Consider the following 17213-nt stretch of genomic DNA (forward strand, 5'->3'; position numbering starts at 1 on the left):
ACGTAGTATTTTCTGATTTTATTCACCTCCCTAGTTCTCCCACCTGTACTGTACTTAAAAGCAAAGCAGTTGTGCTGGCTAGTACAATCGTACACAATAGTGTAATGCAATTGTTCTACTTTAGTTATTGCATGTATTTTCTGTGTTTATTTTATAAAAGCCAAACCAAAGAATAATATTTGGTAAGCCACTGCTCCAATGGAATTTTGACTGCATCTTTATTGCAGAGTAAACTAAGCTATATTGTGTCTATCCAGAACAGCTCGCCAATATTAATACTAGGCTGTGGGTCAATTGCTTCAATAAAAAGAGCTCATCATCCTTTTCTCCCACATAAAATTGTAGCTTTTACTCTTGTAGAATAATCTGGGAAATTAATTTATCAAAGACTTGCAGATAGCCTTCCAACTAAAAAAGAAAGTTCCTGTAAAACAAAAAGTTCTATTGGCCGTGGCTTTAATTTAAAGTTATGTAGTTAGCATGTCAAGTTGAGCCTACTTTTACCCTAAGCTGTATTTGATTGCATGAATAGGAACAGCTACACTGAAACTTCCTTGAAGACATTATTTGATATGACTAAACTCTGCAGTTTTGTAAAAAAGGAAAAAAGTACGTGTAGGAACTGCAACTACAACAGCAGCATAAAATAAATTACCACAAGAGGCTACAACCAGCACTACTAGTGTTTTATGGGACATAACACACATACCGTGTTTAAAACTGTGATTTTGAAAGAGTTTCTCAAACCATTGAATGGCTTTGAAAACAAGTTCTGCTGAAAATCACTGGAATTTCTGCTTTTAGATACAGGAAGGACTTCACAGTGAAGGGGGTTTGATTGTATTCCTCATATTCAAGAGATCCATTCTGCAGACTGTATTGACACTTAATAGCAGTAATCACATCAACTTCAATGAAAGTCCAACCTAATCCTTACATAGTTTTATTCTCCCAGCTTGTGCATACGGAAGAAAGCAATTATAGCCTCTCCTATCTAAATCCCTAACCGATTGTTTCACAAATAGCCCTTGTTGTAATTTTCTGATTTTTTTAATGTTTCATTTCCAGCAACACATCTTGAATTTTGGGGAATGTTTAAATGGAATTAACCTCTTTTCTTGAAGTAATAACATTTTCATAAATGCAAATCGAAATATGAGACTGCATATGATCTAATGCTACGGTAGTTCCTTTTTAGAAAGTGAGCCTTCACTTTTAGAATTCAAACCATTCAGCAGTGGATCCTTGGTTGGTGGATTTGTCTATCGAGGCTGCCAGTCTGAAAGACTCTATGGAAGTTATGTATTTGGAGATCGCAATGGGTAGGTTTCTTGTAACTCTCTCGTAAACAAAAATGTGTATAAGGTATATTTAGTTATTGAGCTTCTTGTATAAAACAACACCAACAGTCTTGTATATTGTGTCACCTGGCCAATTTAGCGGTGTGACAATGCAGATTAAATTCTAGATTTGGAAATAAAATAGCACAGCATTCTAATGAATGGCGACATATGTAACATACCTGATCCTTGGAAAAAAGCACAAAGACGCTCACATCACGGCACTCTCAAGATTTTAGTTCTACAAACACTTACATGCTTCGTTTCCATTATGATGGGAATAAATGTTAATCGTGGAACTGTTTCCCAAACAGGTCTAATTGGTAAGACATAAACAACTTCTGGGGTTTTATGGAAACATCACTGATGGAGCAAAAGGAATGTTTATTTAATGAATGGGCATAGTTTTCCCATGCCAAATAGCTCAGTATTCTCAAATGGCTATATAGTATGGCTTGAACCGAATTTTGCAGTGTTTGAATGACAGGAAGGGAAATGCTATGCTTTGTCAGCATCTGAAAAATAACAGGCAAGAAATCATAAGATGATGAACTGCACAGATGTACCTATGGAACTACTTGCAGCAAGTGTTTACTTATTTATCTGGACAGTGAAAACTCTCTATTCAAAATGTAATGTAACAATTTGCTTTATGTGTTTTTGAATATAGAAATTTTTTAACACTGCAACAGAGTCCTGCAACCAAACAGTGGCAAGAGAAACCCCTCTGTCTTGGCAACACTGGTTCATGTAGAGGTTTCTTTTCAGGCCCTGTCTTGGGATTTGGTGAAGACGAATTAGGTAAATAGAAAAAAAAATATCTTACTAAATCATAAGCCTTATCGGTAATGCCTGCTGAACTATTCAAAATTACAGTAAATGTTTAAAAAAAAGAAATCTAAAGGCTATCTTTCCTTTGCCAAAGCTGTCTACACTGCTCTCAGCTACACCTCAGCAGCCTTGTAAGAAGAACCGAGAAGAGAATGGGTTGTTGGAAGGGGCAGAGGTCCTTACTGTCTCTCACATTCTGTGAACTGTGCCACTCACTATGACATGATGTGTCATATACTTGCTTTTATTACCAACATTTTGGACTTGATGATCTTACAGGTCTTTTCCAACCTTAATGATTCTGTGATCACAGACTTAAGGGGCAAAGATATTGCGTGAGCAGACCGATCCCCCTCTTCTCCCTTCCTCCCCGATTTTACTTTTTTAACCAATTCTATACAATATGAAACAAAAAGCATTCATGATAAAGTATCTTCCACATTTTAGTATCAATTTGGGGAAAGTGCTTATTTAAATTTTCAAATAGCAATGATTCTCAGTGATGAGTGTTTCTTCTGAAGTTTTTTTAACCTCATCTTGCAAATACAGCTAGATCACAAAAGTCATGTATTTGACATCTTAGGAAAGGAGAACTAATTTATTGTGTTGGTTTCTTTAACAGGTGAGATTTACATATTATCAAGCAGTAAAAGTATGACACAGCCTCACAGTGGAAAACTCTACAAGATCATTGACCCAAAAAGGTGAGGATCACATTTCTCACTAAGATCAGTCTTTTCTTCAACAGGTTAAAAAACAAAAGGTAAACGTAGTACTTTCCATGTAGCTGAATCATGCAATACTGACATTCAATAAGAAGGGAAATTCTCAGTGCAGGGGGCTTCCTAAAAGCAAATGTACCAGCAGCAGCAAGCAGAATAGATTCACTAAAAGCAATCACTCTCTCATAGTGAATGTCCAAAAAACAGAGGTGTAACCAACACTAACTTCTGGAAATTTTCACTCTTCAACATGCTAAATGCTGCCCACTTTCCCACCTAGATTCACATTCTTTGCATGTTTTCATAGAAGTGTAGACATATTTAATGTGGAACCATATGGACCAGTACAGGTAAAAGATGCTCCTGGTAGATCTGAAGCCAAATGACTTGTAGGTACCACAGAGGTTACGCAGCATCAATGGAAGGCAGATGCTGGAATTCTCCCCAGCACTACTGCTTCCTTACCTGCCACTGCAGTGGGACGGTGCACAATGGGAGCTGGCTCAAAAGGTTAGTACTGGCTGACAATACCTACTCTGTATACTGAAAAGCTACTACAGAAAATAATTTGACAGTACTAGCTCGCAGACAAGCCATCCCCAGTCAGTTCCAGTCTTATTTCCTCAATTTCAGTTTTGCCATAATCTCTGAGGGACAAATTTAGTCTTCCCCAAACATCTCTTCTGTTGTATAGGAGATACCACCAACAGAGAAGAATACAGAGAAGTGCATCCTCAGTGGGTGTGAATTGTCACTTTTTACTAGTTTTCAGCATCCTTCCGCACCCCTGCATTTACCTGTCTCTTCCTGGGGAGGTTTGCAGCACCAAAGAAGGAAACCTGCCCTTGGACTGTGTGCCAAAAATACACTAAATTCTTATAACAGTTCTTAAAGCACTGTTCCCAGAAGGCTTATAAATCCCACTCAAATGATTTATAAGACTCAGAATTAATATGATTGGTTTAATTATTTAGATTAATTTACCCGTTGGAAAATGAGGATAAATGAAAATTATCAAACCAGTGTTTCTTGAGATGTGATCACTTTCAGGTTCTTTGCAAAGCAGCTAGAGCTACGAAAATGTTAGGGAATCTGGAAGGACTGCAAAAAGCCAGTCCCCAACGTGACCCAGGGGCCCCAGCAACAATAAGAGAAGATGACTAGCAGATACTCACTTTAGCTGCAGAAGTACCATTTTCTTCATGACGGATCTTGCTGCTCTATCAGACCAAGTCCGTGGCATGTAAAGGTACCACATCCACCCTGCAAAAGCATCAGCAATTAACACAAAATGAAACGGCCAACAGAAACGAAGTTTGTCATATTAATTACTCTGACCCCATCATACCCTGCAAAAGCAAGTGCCTATTTGTTCAGCATCTACTTCAGTGTGTTTCCCCATTAGCGTCACATACAGTTAGGCATGCATTTTTGGGTTTGCTGTTGACTGTTTAAGAGAGGAATTTATTTTCCTGACAGAATTTAAATTCTAAAAATTGTTATTGGGACAACAAGTGAATTCAGTAATAAATGCATTAAATTGGATGCACATTGTACTGTAAGTTACAGTAGAGTTTCAGTGTTTTAATAATTATACTATCCCAAACCTATAGCAAATAATTTGGAAGCAGATGTTACTGCAGGTTAGTGCAGTCTGTCAGTCAAGGTTATTATGTGTGTTTTATTTATGCTTTCTGGTATTAAAAACATTTTTTTAGAACAAAACTTGCCATTCTTACTGGGATTGTTTAGTCTGTTGGTGTATGGGTTTAAGTGAATTTTACACCCTAAATCCACTATTAGTATCTAATTACATGGGGCTGCCTTCTTTGACCTCGGCTTTTTGTTCTTGTTACCTCTTCCAGTAGGGTGGTCTTCAGCTGACATACCTGAAAGGCCAGACCTCCCATTGCTGCACTCACGGTTGGCTGTTTTCATGTATGGAAAAGGGTCAAGACCGTGTTTGGTTACTGGTGAAAGTAACCAGAAAACTATAAAATACTTTTGTAAATTGGCACACAGTTGAAACTAAACAGACTGTGGCAAAGGGATGTAGTTTTTGGTAACACTTTTTTAGAAACATGGCATAATTTTCACTCAGGCAAAGTTTTGAGTTTTGTTGTTTTTCAATCTCACATCATGGCAGGCTTTTAAGTGAAAGATAGTGAGTTACTTCCACAAAAGAGCACTGCAGGTCTATTTACCCTTTCATGCTAATTTCACATTACACATGTAAACAATTTAAAATTCCATGGCTTTGGCAAATGTTCCTGTAAAGCTTTATTAACAAAATAGTAATTGTTATTCACATGCTAATATTTTTTGCATGCTAATATTTTGTTGCTCCTTTTAATGTCTTCCCCATGGTATGCACCACACAAATACATCAAATACAGGTGTAAACCCTAGCACAGTAAGCTTTCTAGAACACAAACTAAAGATGCTACGGGTGGGCTGTGAGCATCAGGTATAAATAAAGTCATCAAAGTACTGATTTGTCACATCTTAGAAATTCATGACTTACTAACAAAACCCTGTGAGGGGTGGCCCCTGGAAGACTCATCAATTTGCAGGGAGCGCCTTCCATGCATGGGGCAGTGTAAAAGAACAAAACTATCATTCCTTGTGGTAGCCCCTTGCTGGAAATCAGTAACTTCATGCAAAAACGAATCTTCTTCTGCTAGTGGTCACTCACAAGCTGCTGCAAGCTTATGAAATTATTCTTTTATTCTAAATAATAAATGTTACATGAAGATGCAGGGTTTGGTTTCTTTTGATTTTTGTAGAAAACTACTGCGTAATCAAAGTTGTTCTCAAACATAACCGTGACCGTGATTTCCTTGTCTCAAATATAGCTTAAGAAAGGAAACCTGCTACTTGGATATTGCTGGCAGGAGAAAAAAATTCAAAAGAAGTGGGCAGATTAAAACATTAGAAGATCAGAGGATGAGGGTAATCCAGAGAACCCTTTGTGTTAGTCTTCAAAAATCAGCAGTGGGAAAGTCCTATCCTAAAACAGTCCCTCACATGTAATAAAATGAGGTGTTAAACTGAGGTGTTGTATGACAAATTCATAAATACAATCAACACATGGGTTCCGAATCCCTCCATCATCACGGCAGTTTGAAACATAGAATTCAAGGTACCTTGAAGAATTCAGTTCCTCCAAATACTTCAATAACTAAATAGCCTCACATCACAAGCACAGAATTAAATAAATAATCATTGTCTTTGTAACAAGGTTGTCATAATGATACTTTAGTACTTGGGAGCTCTTAGGCAATGAAGTGATAAATCAGAATCAGAAAAGTTAAAAATTAATGTAAAAACCAAGTATGTGAGGTGCTGCAAAATACACATATACTACCTAAAACCAAAATCGAGTGGAGTGAAGAGGATAGGTAATAGCATATTTAGCTTTGAGATTGGAGGAGATGTGGGAAACCCTAAGAATTACAAACACATAAAACTAGGATTAGGTAAATTAGTTAAAGTAGCAGGCTTAAGTTAAAACTGTGTCTCTGAAAAATACAGCCATTCTTTGATGGTTATAAAAAAATGCTATCACAAGTAAACTACTTTCCAGGGTTGGGAACTAATGAGAAAATATAGGGAGAGAGACTTCTATACTTTTCAGCTAAAAGGAAGGGTTCGTCAGATGTCCTGAAGACCAGTGCAAATACTAGCAGTTTATAAATTGCCTTGCTGACCAAAAGAGAAAAACTTTTTATTTTCTATTTTTCTACTTTCTGTTTTTTCTGTCTCTCTTTCTGTTTCTACAAATGCATACTAAAATCAGTCTCAAAAACATTGATGAATGCATAGGAAAAATAACTAGGTAAACAGTGATATAGAAAATGTGTATAGGTCCAAATAATCTGGTTAGTCAATAACAGAATAAAAAGGAGACAAACCCATTAGAAAAGAAAAAGTAATCATTTTCTAGCATGATGAGAGGAGAAAATCAGCTGTAGGTAATATTAAAAATGCATATTTAAATAAGAAATCTGTTGATAGGTTCATATCAGTTGTAATTTAAACATTATTACCAGCTGTTCTTTGAAAACCATATATAAGGACAGACCAAGAAGTAAGAAAATAAACTTTGGAAGGTGGTAGAACAGCCATAATGTGGCTTTGTAAGTCTTCTTTTAGAATATTTCTATTATGATCACTTTTATCTCAAAGCAAATTATAGATAAAATGAAAGAGATTCAGAGAAGATTATTCGGACTGACAGACAATAGAAAAGATTGCCATTTAAAAGATGAGACTAAACCCAGAAAAATTCATAGGGCAGTCACGCAGTGCTGTAACCCCTGAGAAGTTTTAAGTGTCTGCCACCGCCGGCACTGGAGCCAGCAGGTGATTTTTACCAAAGAGGGCAGAGCTTAAGCAAGTGTCCTTGCACACGTAAGAAGACTTCCTCTTCCTCTCCTTATAACACCTTATAGATCTGGATTTCAGTATGTTTCCTATCAACAGCCAGAATATCTGCTTTCCCTTGGATTGAAACTTGAACTGGATTCAAACCATCTCACTCCTCTTTCGTGCCCCTCCAGAGTATGTAATTCCACTTACCATCCTTTCCATCACCACCTTCTGGGATTTCCGCTATCGGAGAGTATTTCCAAACAGACTGATTACAAACAGTAAGGGACAATACCTAGGTCATACCTGATTTCCACATTGTTTGGGCTCCTTCCAAAAACATTGGTGATTCTTTTTTTTTATTATGAGTCCAGAGTGTTTGATGGTATGAGAGAAGAATAGCATTTATGAAAGCGCAGCCCTCTTGAAGACTTTAATAGTAATTATAAATGGAAATAGTAATTAAATGGAAATGGAAACTCGGAAACCCACGGTATTAGACTAATCTGCATCAAGATGCTCAGTTCTGATGGGTTATAGATATACTCTGAAGCTACTACTGGAAACTCTCTATAGAATGAGCCAATTTTGTTGGTGAATGCTCTCACCAACCCAGGTGGGCCATATGATTTCTTTCTGTTCAGAAAGTTACTATCCCTTAAGTCATTTGAGGGAATGGAAAGCCAGAATTAATGTCTAATTATGTTTAGTTTAGCCGGAGCATGCAAAATTCTTATCTCATTTACCAACCCACATGCAGTTACTATTCCCATAAGAGACACTAAAGAGAAATTAGAGCTTTTTGCGAATACCAGTCTAGAGAGTTTCACTTTACAGAAGTACTTCACAAAAACTCCTTTGTAACCACGATGGAAAAACCTAAGGATTTTTTTCAATCACATCACAGCTCCCTGACTGTAAAAGTTTTTGTTTTGGTTTGGGATTTTTTTTCCCCTTTTTTTTTAGTCTTTCTAGCATTGGCTATTAAGGAGTTCTCACTTTTTATCGCTTTATAAGGAAAAAACAGCTCAGTTTATCTTTTGCTTATTTTCTGGAGCCTGCAGGAAGCCTCTGCCATCCTAAAGAAAGTCATACATAATAGAGCAGCTTTAGCCCAGTAAGCCAGTCTTTCCCAATTCATCAGTCAAAGTGTTATGCAAGTGGCCCCCTAAATTGATAAATTCCCACAGTGCCTGTTGACCCAGCTGCCAAGTGCTCATGCAGCAGGTGTTGTTTTCATGACCACCCTGACAGTAATACAAACTGTTTAGCAGTTGCATTGACCTCTTAGCTATTAACATTGATACAGGCTTCACTAGGGACTAGTTTTCAAACATGACAGAATTTCTTAAGACTAGAGGTCATGAACAAGTATACCATATAAGAATAAATTTGATATGCTGCTGAGTTTAAATCTTAAAAGCCGTGAGGTTTTTCCACATTATTCCCATGTAGTAAATCTGGAGACAAGTAACGAGCTTTTGGCATCTCTCCCAGGACTAAAGGTATACTTTTTAATTTTAGAAGCTGTACCTGAAGAGATGCTATATTTATTCTATGACAAGTATTAAATTTAGTCTATGACAAGTAGTGAAACAAAATTATTTTTTCTTGACATTTTCCCTTATAAAGGAAAAAACCCAAACAACTAATGCACAAATTTTGGTGACATACTTAAGCATCATTCTAATAACGAATATCTTCTGTGCCGTTAATTGAAGCATAACATTCTTTCCATATATTTTGTACCACAATCAGGATTTCTCCGGCCATGTCTCTTGTTCGAATCTTAACATCCAGGAATTTTGTCCGGGTTTTTTCTCACTTTAGTGGGAAGTAGAGATTTTTGATGTTGTGTCAAAGGCATGATGGAAGAATTATTTTCTGTTCAGTACCATTGTATTACTGCTGAATTTGACCCTCCATTTGCATTGATTTATGTTTGTCTGAGTTACAGGCTAGTGCATATAGCAGCTAAATCACTCTGGGCGTTTAGTGGAACTGTGAAGAGATGCACTAAAGAAAGCATGAAATCCTAAGCAGTTCCAGGATGAGATTTGATCTATTAAAGCATGTTAGACTTTCATATGCCTTTAAACTAACAGCAGAGGCTACTTTCTTACGCTAGCTACAGTAATGCAGCAAAAATTGGTTTACACATTGTACAGTCAAGAATTCCCCGCTCACTGCACACGTCAGCGAAGGGACCCAGCGAGGGCCCCAGCCCCCAGTACAGCTTTTCCTCCATGTTCCATACATTCAGAGTTGTTACACAGTTTCATGAAAGCATGTTTTAACAAGCAAGATATACTGTACTGTACTGTATATATGAACAGCTCTTTAAGATAACTAGAATTGTACAGACCATATAAATAGTCATTATCAGCTACATTTTTGGCTGACTTTCTGCGGACCAAATAGTGCTTACTGGAGGAGTAATCAAGCTGTACCCTTTAGAGTTTTATAGATTGAGGGAGACAAGGAAAAAAATTCTCTCCAGCCCGCAGTGTGGCTCCATCTATTCCCCTCCATTTTCCACGTCAAGAGACACAGCGAAGCACTAGTTATATAAACAAAATCATAGCCTTGTCTAAGTGCTGGAAAGATCAAGTCCCAGCAGTCAGTTTCAAGACTTATGTTATCTTTGTGAGATTCAGTTCAACTTATGCTGAGCCTGAAAATTTCCACCCTTTTCAAGCCTTCAGAATGCAAAGTGTAAGTATTGCGGGGCAGAGACTTTCTCTTGATACGTGTTGGTACCATAACGGCATTCAAATCCTGAGAAAGAAGTGTGGCTTTTCCCGTAGTACAACTAAGGAAAACCAGTAATTCTTCTCACACACAAGAAGGATTCTGCTGCAGCTGCATTTGTATTCCTCATCTCCTAAGGCACTCTGCCAACCAGAATTTTTTCCATCTTTGTTTCTACTCCACCCCACCATTAATAAATATTATCCGAGGGTGATGAGTGCAAGTTATTGATTGATGGCAGAATAAAAGGCAAGGTTATATTCACAAGTACCGAGAGCACTAGAAAACTTTAAATCATAAAAGCCACCAGCCATGCTTTGCTGGATACAAAAAAGTATTATTTCTGCCACCCTAGTTAAATACAAATAAAAAAAGAACCATATATTCCAGGACTATCATAGATAAATACTTTACATCTGTTAATAAAATAAATCATCATCTCTGTGACTTATGAGGTCATTCTTTGCTAAAGATACGCCACTGGAGCTCTTTTCCAAGAGATGCTCCAGGAGCCTAAGGTTATGCTTCCAGCTAAACACAGTACTGTACTTGTGTTTGAGCAAGAAAAAGAGAAGACTCCCATTTAAAGTAACTTGAAAGAAATGGGCTTTCACAGCGACAGCTGAAGAAAGACTGTTGTTTCCTATGCAGTTGGCTATAAAGAAATCAACTCAAAATTTAGATTTTTTTTTTCCATAGGTAGGATTTAGAACACAAATCTTTTTACTTTAAATCTGAACAAGTCTCCACTGAAAATCATAACATTTTGTAGAACTGTTTCCAAAACAGTATTGCCTGTGAATCTCTCATATAATTTTTAAGTGTAGGAACTTTCTTAACCAGATCATATATAATGCACTCATTACTGCAGAACTGGAATTCCTTACAGGTCAAAAAATAATGCATTACATTTAAAAGACAGCTGTGGAAGTATGTAAACACAAAACCTGAAAGGGTTTGAAATATGCTGCACGAAAGGTGTCAAAACATGTTTCAGAGTCCTTAAATAATACAGGACCTGAAGTCTGATTCTCAGAAGTGCTTCTGAAATCAGAACTTGCTGCTACACTGAAGATGCAGCTACAGATTTTTTCTGTCTTTAACATCTTTGGGGAAGCAGTTCTTCTGTATGGATGTTTAAATAATCATGGTAGCAATTAAGACTGCGCAGGGAAAGTGCTACGGGTGAAAGAAACCAGTGAGCCTGTACTCTATTACTGTGTTTCAAGGAAAAATGGAAGAAAGCCTGTAATGTACCATTAACAAGCTTCGTGCCAAAATGGGGGGGGGTGGGGAATGTAAGCACAGTCAGCTAGTGAGGGACTTCTATGACATTAGGTATGAGTGCTTATTTTTCTTAAAAATTATTTTTACCCTATCTAATATTACTTTGAATGGCCCCATTGTGCATAGAAATATCTTTTTAAAATCCTACTAGAACATGGGCTTCATTGATATCTTGGAAGCCATGAGTTCAACTAGTTGTTTTTATTTTCTTTAGCTTATTTTTTCCCCTAGATATTTCTTCTGATGTTGAAATGGGAGATAAACTAGAATGCCCAATTTTCCTCCTCCTTTTTTCTGTTTTCCACACCTCTATCATACCCCTTCTTTCTCAGACTCCAAATACTATCTTTTCTCCACACAGCAGTGTCAGTCTAGGATTTTAACATTTGACAGGGTAATCAGTGCACAAGTTGCTATTCCAGCTATTTGCATATAATTGGGGGTTTAATACTGATGTCAGTATAATGAACAGTGTTATTTTCTATTCTATTCTATCCCATACAATTTTGTTTTGGTTTGTTTGGATTCTAGCTGGACACTTAGCCAAGGCTTCTCTGAGCTTTCCACAAAACTATTAGAATCTTTGTCCTGCAAATTTCAAGCTTAGGAATGTATGGCAGTAGTTCAAATTATTTCCCTGAGAATGAATAATTTTGTATTTGTCACTAATTAATTTAACTTGCCATTATGCTCCCATTCAATTACTTATTCCGATCTCTTGGGAGATCCTGACATTCTTTTCTCAACTTATTCCTGTGCAATCAAACCCACAGCAGAGACAAAACATGGTACCTGTACTGGGAACCTGTAGCCTTGTGAGGACCCTATTAGTTTCCAGCTGCTGAGCTCAGACAGCAAATAAAATAAGTGATCAGCGTGATGACATACAGCTAGATTAAAAAAAAAAAAAACAATAAACATCTTAAGAAGTATTGGAAGTCGTATCAACAGTTAGGGCACGCTTAAGTTAAAAAACTGAAGTGTTTTACACACTTAACACTACAGAAGGAACACTACAGATCCTTCTTTGTTAAGGAAGATAATGCTGTGCTTTTGTAAATAAAAAAGGCTACTCGGCATCCAAAATATTTTAAAGAGACTGACAGAAAAAATTGCATTATGTAAGACTTGACACCAAGAAGCCCAACAAAAAAAACAGTACCCAAAATATCTTAAGTCAGCTGAACTAGAATTTCCTTCATGCATACGTTTCACAGAATCACCCACAGAATGGCTGAGGTTGGAAGGAACCTCTGGAAGGCATCTGGTCCAACCCAGGGCTCAAGCAGGGCCACCTACAGCCGGTTGCCCAGGACCACATCCGACGGCTTCTGAATATCTCCAAGGATGGAGACTCCACAGCCTCTCTGGGCAACCTGTGCCCGTGCTCAGTCACCCTCATAGTGAAAAAGTCTTTCCCAATGTTCAGATGCTTAAATAAGCATCTGGAATGCATAATCCAAATATGATTTCACAAAAATATGGAAATAAAAAAATCTGCAATGTCAATGAATTGGTAGACAGAGGTAATACTTTCGCAAAATTGTTACGCATGTCATAATGTGCGACACAAAACTTGCTGTTCAGATTACTCTTCCCAGCATACATTCGAAAATATAAATCAGCTAGAAAAGCAAAAAGACACCATCAGATTCTGGACTCATCTATATGACTATTTGCGCTCTCTGAAGAAAAGCCACACAATCAGTAGAATTTAGCACATGTAATAATGATATTATCTAGAGATATACGCTGCCTGTGATAAGCTCTTCAGCAAGCTGGTTTTGCCAGGTTCAAGCTTCAGGAATTATCAAGGACTATTATTTAATCTTGTAGAAGATCTCTGAAGGCAGTTATATGAAAGAATAGCAAATCACACTATTTTTCTGTAATGTAACGTATCAGCTCTATGTTTACGGGTGTTTTTGAGAAAAAAAGCAATCCAGATTTCTCCCAATGATAACACCATAAAAGAAAACAAGGCGTGTAATAAAAAAAACAGTGTTTTTCTCCTTGACCCCAACTTTTACCTGTCTGCTTGGTTTGTGTATTTTTATTCAGGCCTTTAGTTCCTGAAGAATGCAAAAGAACAGCTCAGTCTGCACAGATACTGACATCTGAATGCTCAAGGCACTGTCGGAATGGGCACTGCACTCCCACAGGAAAATGCTGCTGTAATCAAGGCTGGGAAGGAGAGTTCTGCAGAACTGGTTTGTATATAGATTCATAGCAACAAGTGAAAAAAGCAGTAACATGTCATAATTTGCTTTTAATTATTTGCTGAGAGAAATTTTCAATATATGTCATTGACCATCAGTTCTAACACAACATTGAAGAAATACAGATCTCATGAGTTGTAGGAGAACAATTAGTCTTTAGAGGAGTGCAACAGTGAAAACATCTAATGCAATGTGAACCATTACAGAATGCAATTAACAGCATAAATATGACAGACAACAATATTCTTATTTTCTCACCAAGACTGTAAAATGAAAGGAAATGCAATCAATACATGTTCCGTGTTTGGACATTCGGCTTCCACCTGCAGTATTATCATTGTCAGTGTCAAACAGGAGTACCTTGTCAAGAAAGATGATAAAACAGACCTGCAGGTCACTACTGCATATTTTGCACTTCGCTAATTTAATGCAAATACTTTAGTTTTGGTACATTCTTCCTTTTGATCCTACAAAATAAAATCGCTCCTGTTTGTTAAAGAGACTTCCATGTTCAACTTATCACAAAGCAGCTAATAATCAGAACGTTATTGTAACCCATTATTAATGACAGTGCTTTTATTAAGACCTATCTTGTTGCCGTAGCATACCTTTTATAAGTCATTTGAAAAAGTGACTGTGATCAAACTAGATGTTGGGTATGGCACCAAAGCGATGAGATCAGTGAACCTGGAGTGCCACAGCTGCCCTATCACTGTCTCACAGAGGCTGTGGTTATGTCTGAGCTGTATAACTCTGGCCTATGCAGATCTTCCAGAGCAAGCCCGGGTACAGGAGGTGTTATCAGAGCATCAGCACAGTCTTCTGACAGAGCATATTTGCTCAGCGAGTTTGACCAGATGCCTATACAAAGAGATAAGGTTAGCGTAATGGCAGTAGAACTCAAAAGAGGAAAAGAATCACAGAGTACGACAAAGGAAGGATCACACGACGGACCAGGGATAATTCAGGTCGGAAGGGCGCTCAGGAGGACCCTGATGAAGTAGGGTCAGCTACAAGGTCTAATAGCCTGGAGCGTACATTTCAGCAACCTCCAGGTTTTTAGTGAGAAGCAGGAGTGACTTTGTTTGGAATGAAATTAAATGAATGAAATCACTAATGATACATCTTACTGGCAAGATTCGTGAGCTGACCATCATACAGCCATGCAACAACAGCAGGTTGGAGAAATGGATGAGGTGATCTGGCCAAATAGCCCAACTTCAATTGTCCTCACTTATCAGTCAGAGATTTCCTACATTTAGAGAAAAAGGCCCATTCTACAGCCCTCATCCAAGTGGAACTTAAAGTAAAAATCGTCACCAGTGTGAACATAAATGGGTCTTCAATAATCTGTTTTGTTTAAAAAAATACAGCTCTATGATAGATAATTTGATCGATGCAATGTACAAGAAAGCTACAGAAAATACGCAGACTAAGGATCTTTCTTCCCTGTATCCCACGCAGCACTTAACAGAGATGTTCTAGGTTGGACCTCAAGCTACTATTATAATTTAAGTAAGAAAAATTACCTTGAGGCATCAGTTTCCTCCTAAGGTAATTAAGACACTCATGAATAAAATCAAGAAACCTGTTTTTATATAGCATATTATAAATCTCTGTAAATCAATATTACAGCTTTATTGTAATAGATAACATTAAACAGCAAAAAGTCTGCAAAAAGAAAGATACATTATATTTATCACAGTGCTGTGACTCTACCCCAGAAGAAAATACTTCCACAACTACAGTTATTGATTGTTAGTTTTGCTATCACTGGCTTCAATTTAAAATAGCATTTATATGTATTTAAAATAGCATTTATATTTATATAGCTGATTAACCTAGAACTCTATAGGTGAATTGTCAGGCATCTGCTAAAGAGAGAAGGAAAATTTTGACATTTAACTAACTGACAAAAGCTGTCAAAAAAATACGCTGGTTCTTTTTTTTCTAAAGGGAATTCAATTTTGTTCCAAGCCTAAGTGATGCAAGAGCCAAAGGAGTGCATCTCTGTGGTCAATTGTAGTCGGCTCTGCTAAGAAAAGCGTGTAGTGCAGAACTCTGCATGTACAAAGGCATTCGCCTGAGGTTCAGTACTTGCTAGCTTGGAGATGGCCAGGTGCTAAAACGTCTCACCAACCTCAGGACTTTTTTGGGTTACCAGCATGAGAAATGGGATGAGGTAGACCACCACTGTTTAAAGATCTAGATGTGCTGTACGTCTTGTTTTCAAATGGTAAGACATTTGGAGCCGGAAGTCTTTTGAGATGGGTCTCCTATGCACTCCAAAGTCAAGCATGAATATGGGAATCGGGCATTTGCAAAAATACGCTATTTGAGTTTCACGGTCTGTCCTGGGTGATGTCTTCTCAGACATACAAAATTACCTCCTCCCCCTAATACTCTAAAACTTTTAAAAATAGAGTTTCAATACTATTTCATCCTTTCAATTTTGTTTTTAATTGATGTGCTTTATCATTATAAGTTTAGAAAAGCTCTTAATGAATGCGTACTGTATCTTTTTGGTTTGTGATGTTCTAAACAAATGAGAAAAATCGCTGTTTTTTTACCCACAGCAAAATGTGACCCCGCCTGTCGACATGGAGGTGTCTGTGTAAGGCCCAATAAATGCTTATGTAAAAAAGGCTATCTCGGCCCCCAGTGTGAACAAGTGGATAGAAACATCCGAAGAGTGACAAGGGCAGGTATTCTTGATCAGATCCTAGACATGACATCCTATTTGCTGGATCTAACCAGCTATATTGTATAGTTTCTGGGACTATTTGGAAACTACACTTTCAACGGGCATTTGTTTTGAATCCTGTCATTTTTAAAAGACTGTTATCCTGCAACAAGTACCGGTGATTTGATTTACTTTATTAATTTAAGTATAATATCCACAAATGTGCAGATAAATTCTTTGTATGTGTGTAAATATTTCTGTACGTCTCCACCGACGTACCGATAACCCAATACGTGCACACATACACATGCACGCACTATCACAAATACGGTTTTACAGCTAGTGGAATTTTTTTTTTTCTATTTATTTCTTCATGAGAAATAGTTTACAAAGTAATTCCACTGTAAACCACACTTTCGTCAAAGGACTTCCCTGATGTCTTAATGGATTCTTTGACATCCCAGAAATCTTGTGTCTGTACCTATCTGATTAGAGCAATAAGAGAGCGGTTTTCGAACATCGCTGTATAAACTGCTGGAGTTAATAAAATCCAGTTGTAACAGTTTCTGAGGTGAACTGAACTACATCATGAGACAGTATTTCAGAAGTCCTTAATGCATTCCTATCTAGGCAATTCATTGCAAGGCTGTAACCTTCACCTTCATCAATGTAACTCTATTACAGAATGTTACGCATTTCTTTATCTAGCATAGATGCAAAAATCTGGTTATCGCAGCTTAATATCAAGATTGTTTCAAGTGTTTAATAATTAAATTATATTAGCATATTTCAAAACCAGTCATCCTAGAAGGTCTGCTTTTTATCATATATTTTATTTAACTATGGGCACTGGGTTCATGTTACATATTTATATTATTTTATTTTATTTTTATAATATAGACATCACCTAGATGAGACAGCTTTACCATGTCCTGTAAAATACTAAAGTTACATTTTTCACCAACTTAATTGGAAAGACGGGGAAAGAGAGAGCAAACACACTCTTTAA

The 17213-nt window shown here is 37.2% G+C and overlaps 1 protein-coding gene across 1 annotated transcript in view; it reads left to right on the forward strand.

Annotated features, from left to right (window-relative positions):
• The window catches only part of HHIP (hedgehog interacting protein), a 74681-nt gene extending 58390 nt beyond the window's left edge, over window positions 1–16291 (forward strand). Inside the window, exons 9-13 of the mRNA XM_059826916.1 lie at window positions 1199–1322; window positions 2011–2141; window positions 2794–2875; window positions 13364–13512; window positions 16098–16291. Coding sequence (XP_059682899.1) covers window positions 1199–1322; window positions 2011–2141; window positions 2794–2875; window positions 13364–13512; window positions 16098–16291 — 680 coding nt within the window. The remainder of the gene's footprint in view (window positions 1–1198; window positions 1323–2010; window positions 2142–2793; window positions 2876–13363; window positions 13513–16097) is intronic.
• Window positions 16292–17213: the final 922 nt, after the last annotated feature.

The sequence above is a fragment of the Gavia stellata genome, chromosome 19 (genome assembly GCF_030936135.1).
Source record: "Gavia stellata isolate bGavSte3 chromosome 19, bGavSte3.hap2, whole genome shotgun sequence".
In the NCBI taxonomy this organism is placed as follows: Eukaryota; Metazoa; Chordata; class Aves; order Gaviiformes; family Gaviidae; genus Gavia; species Gavia stellata.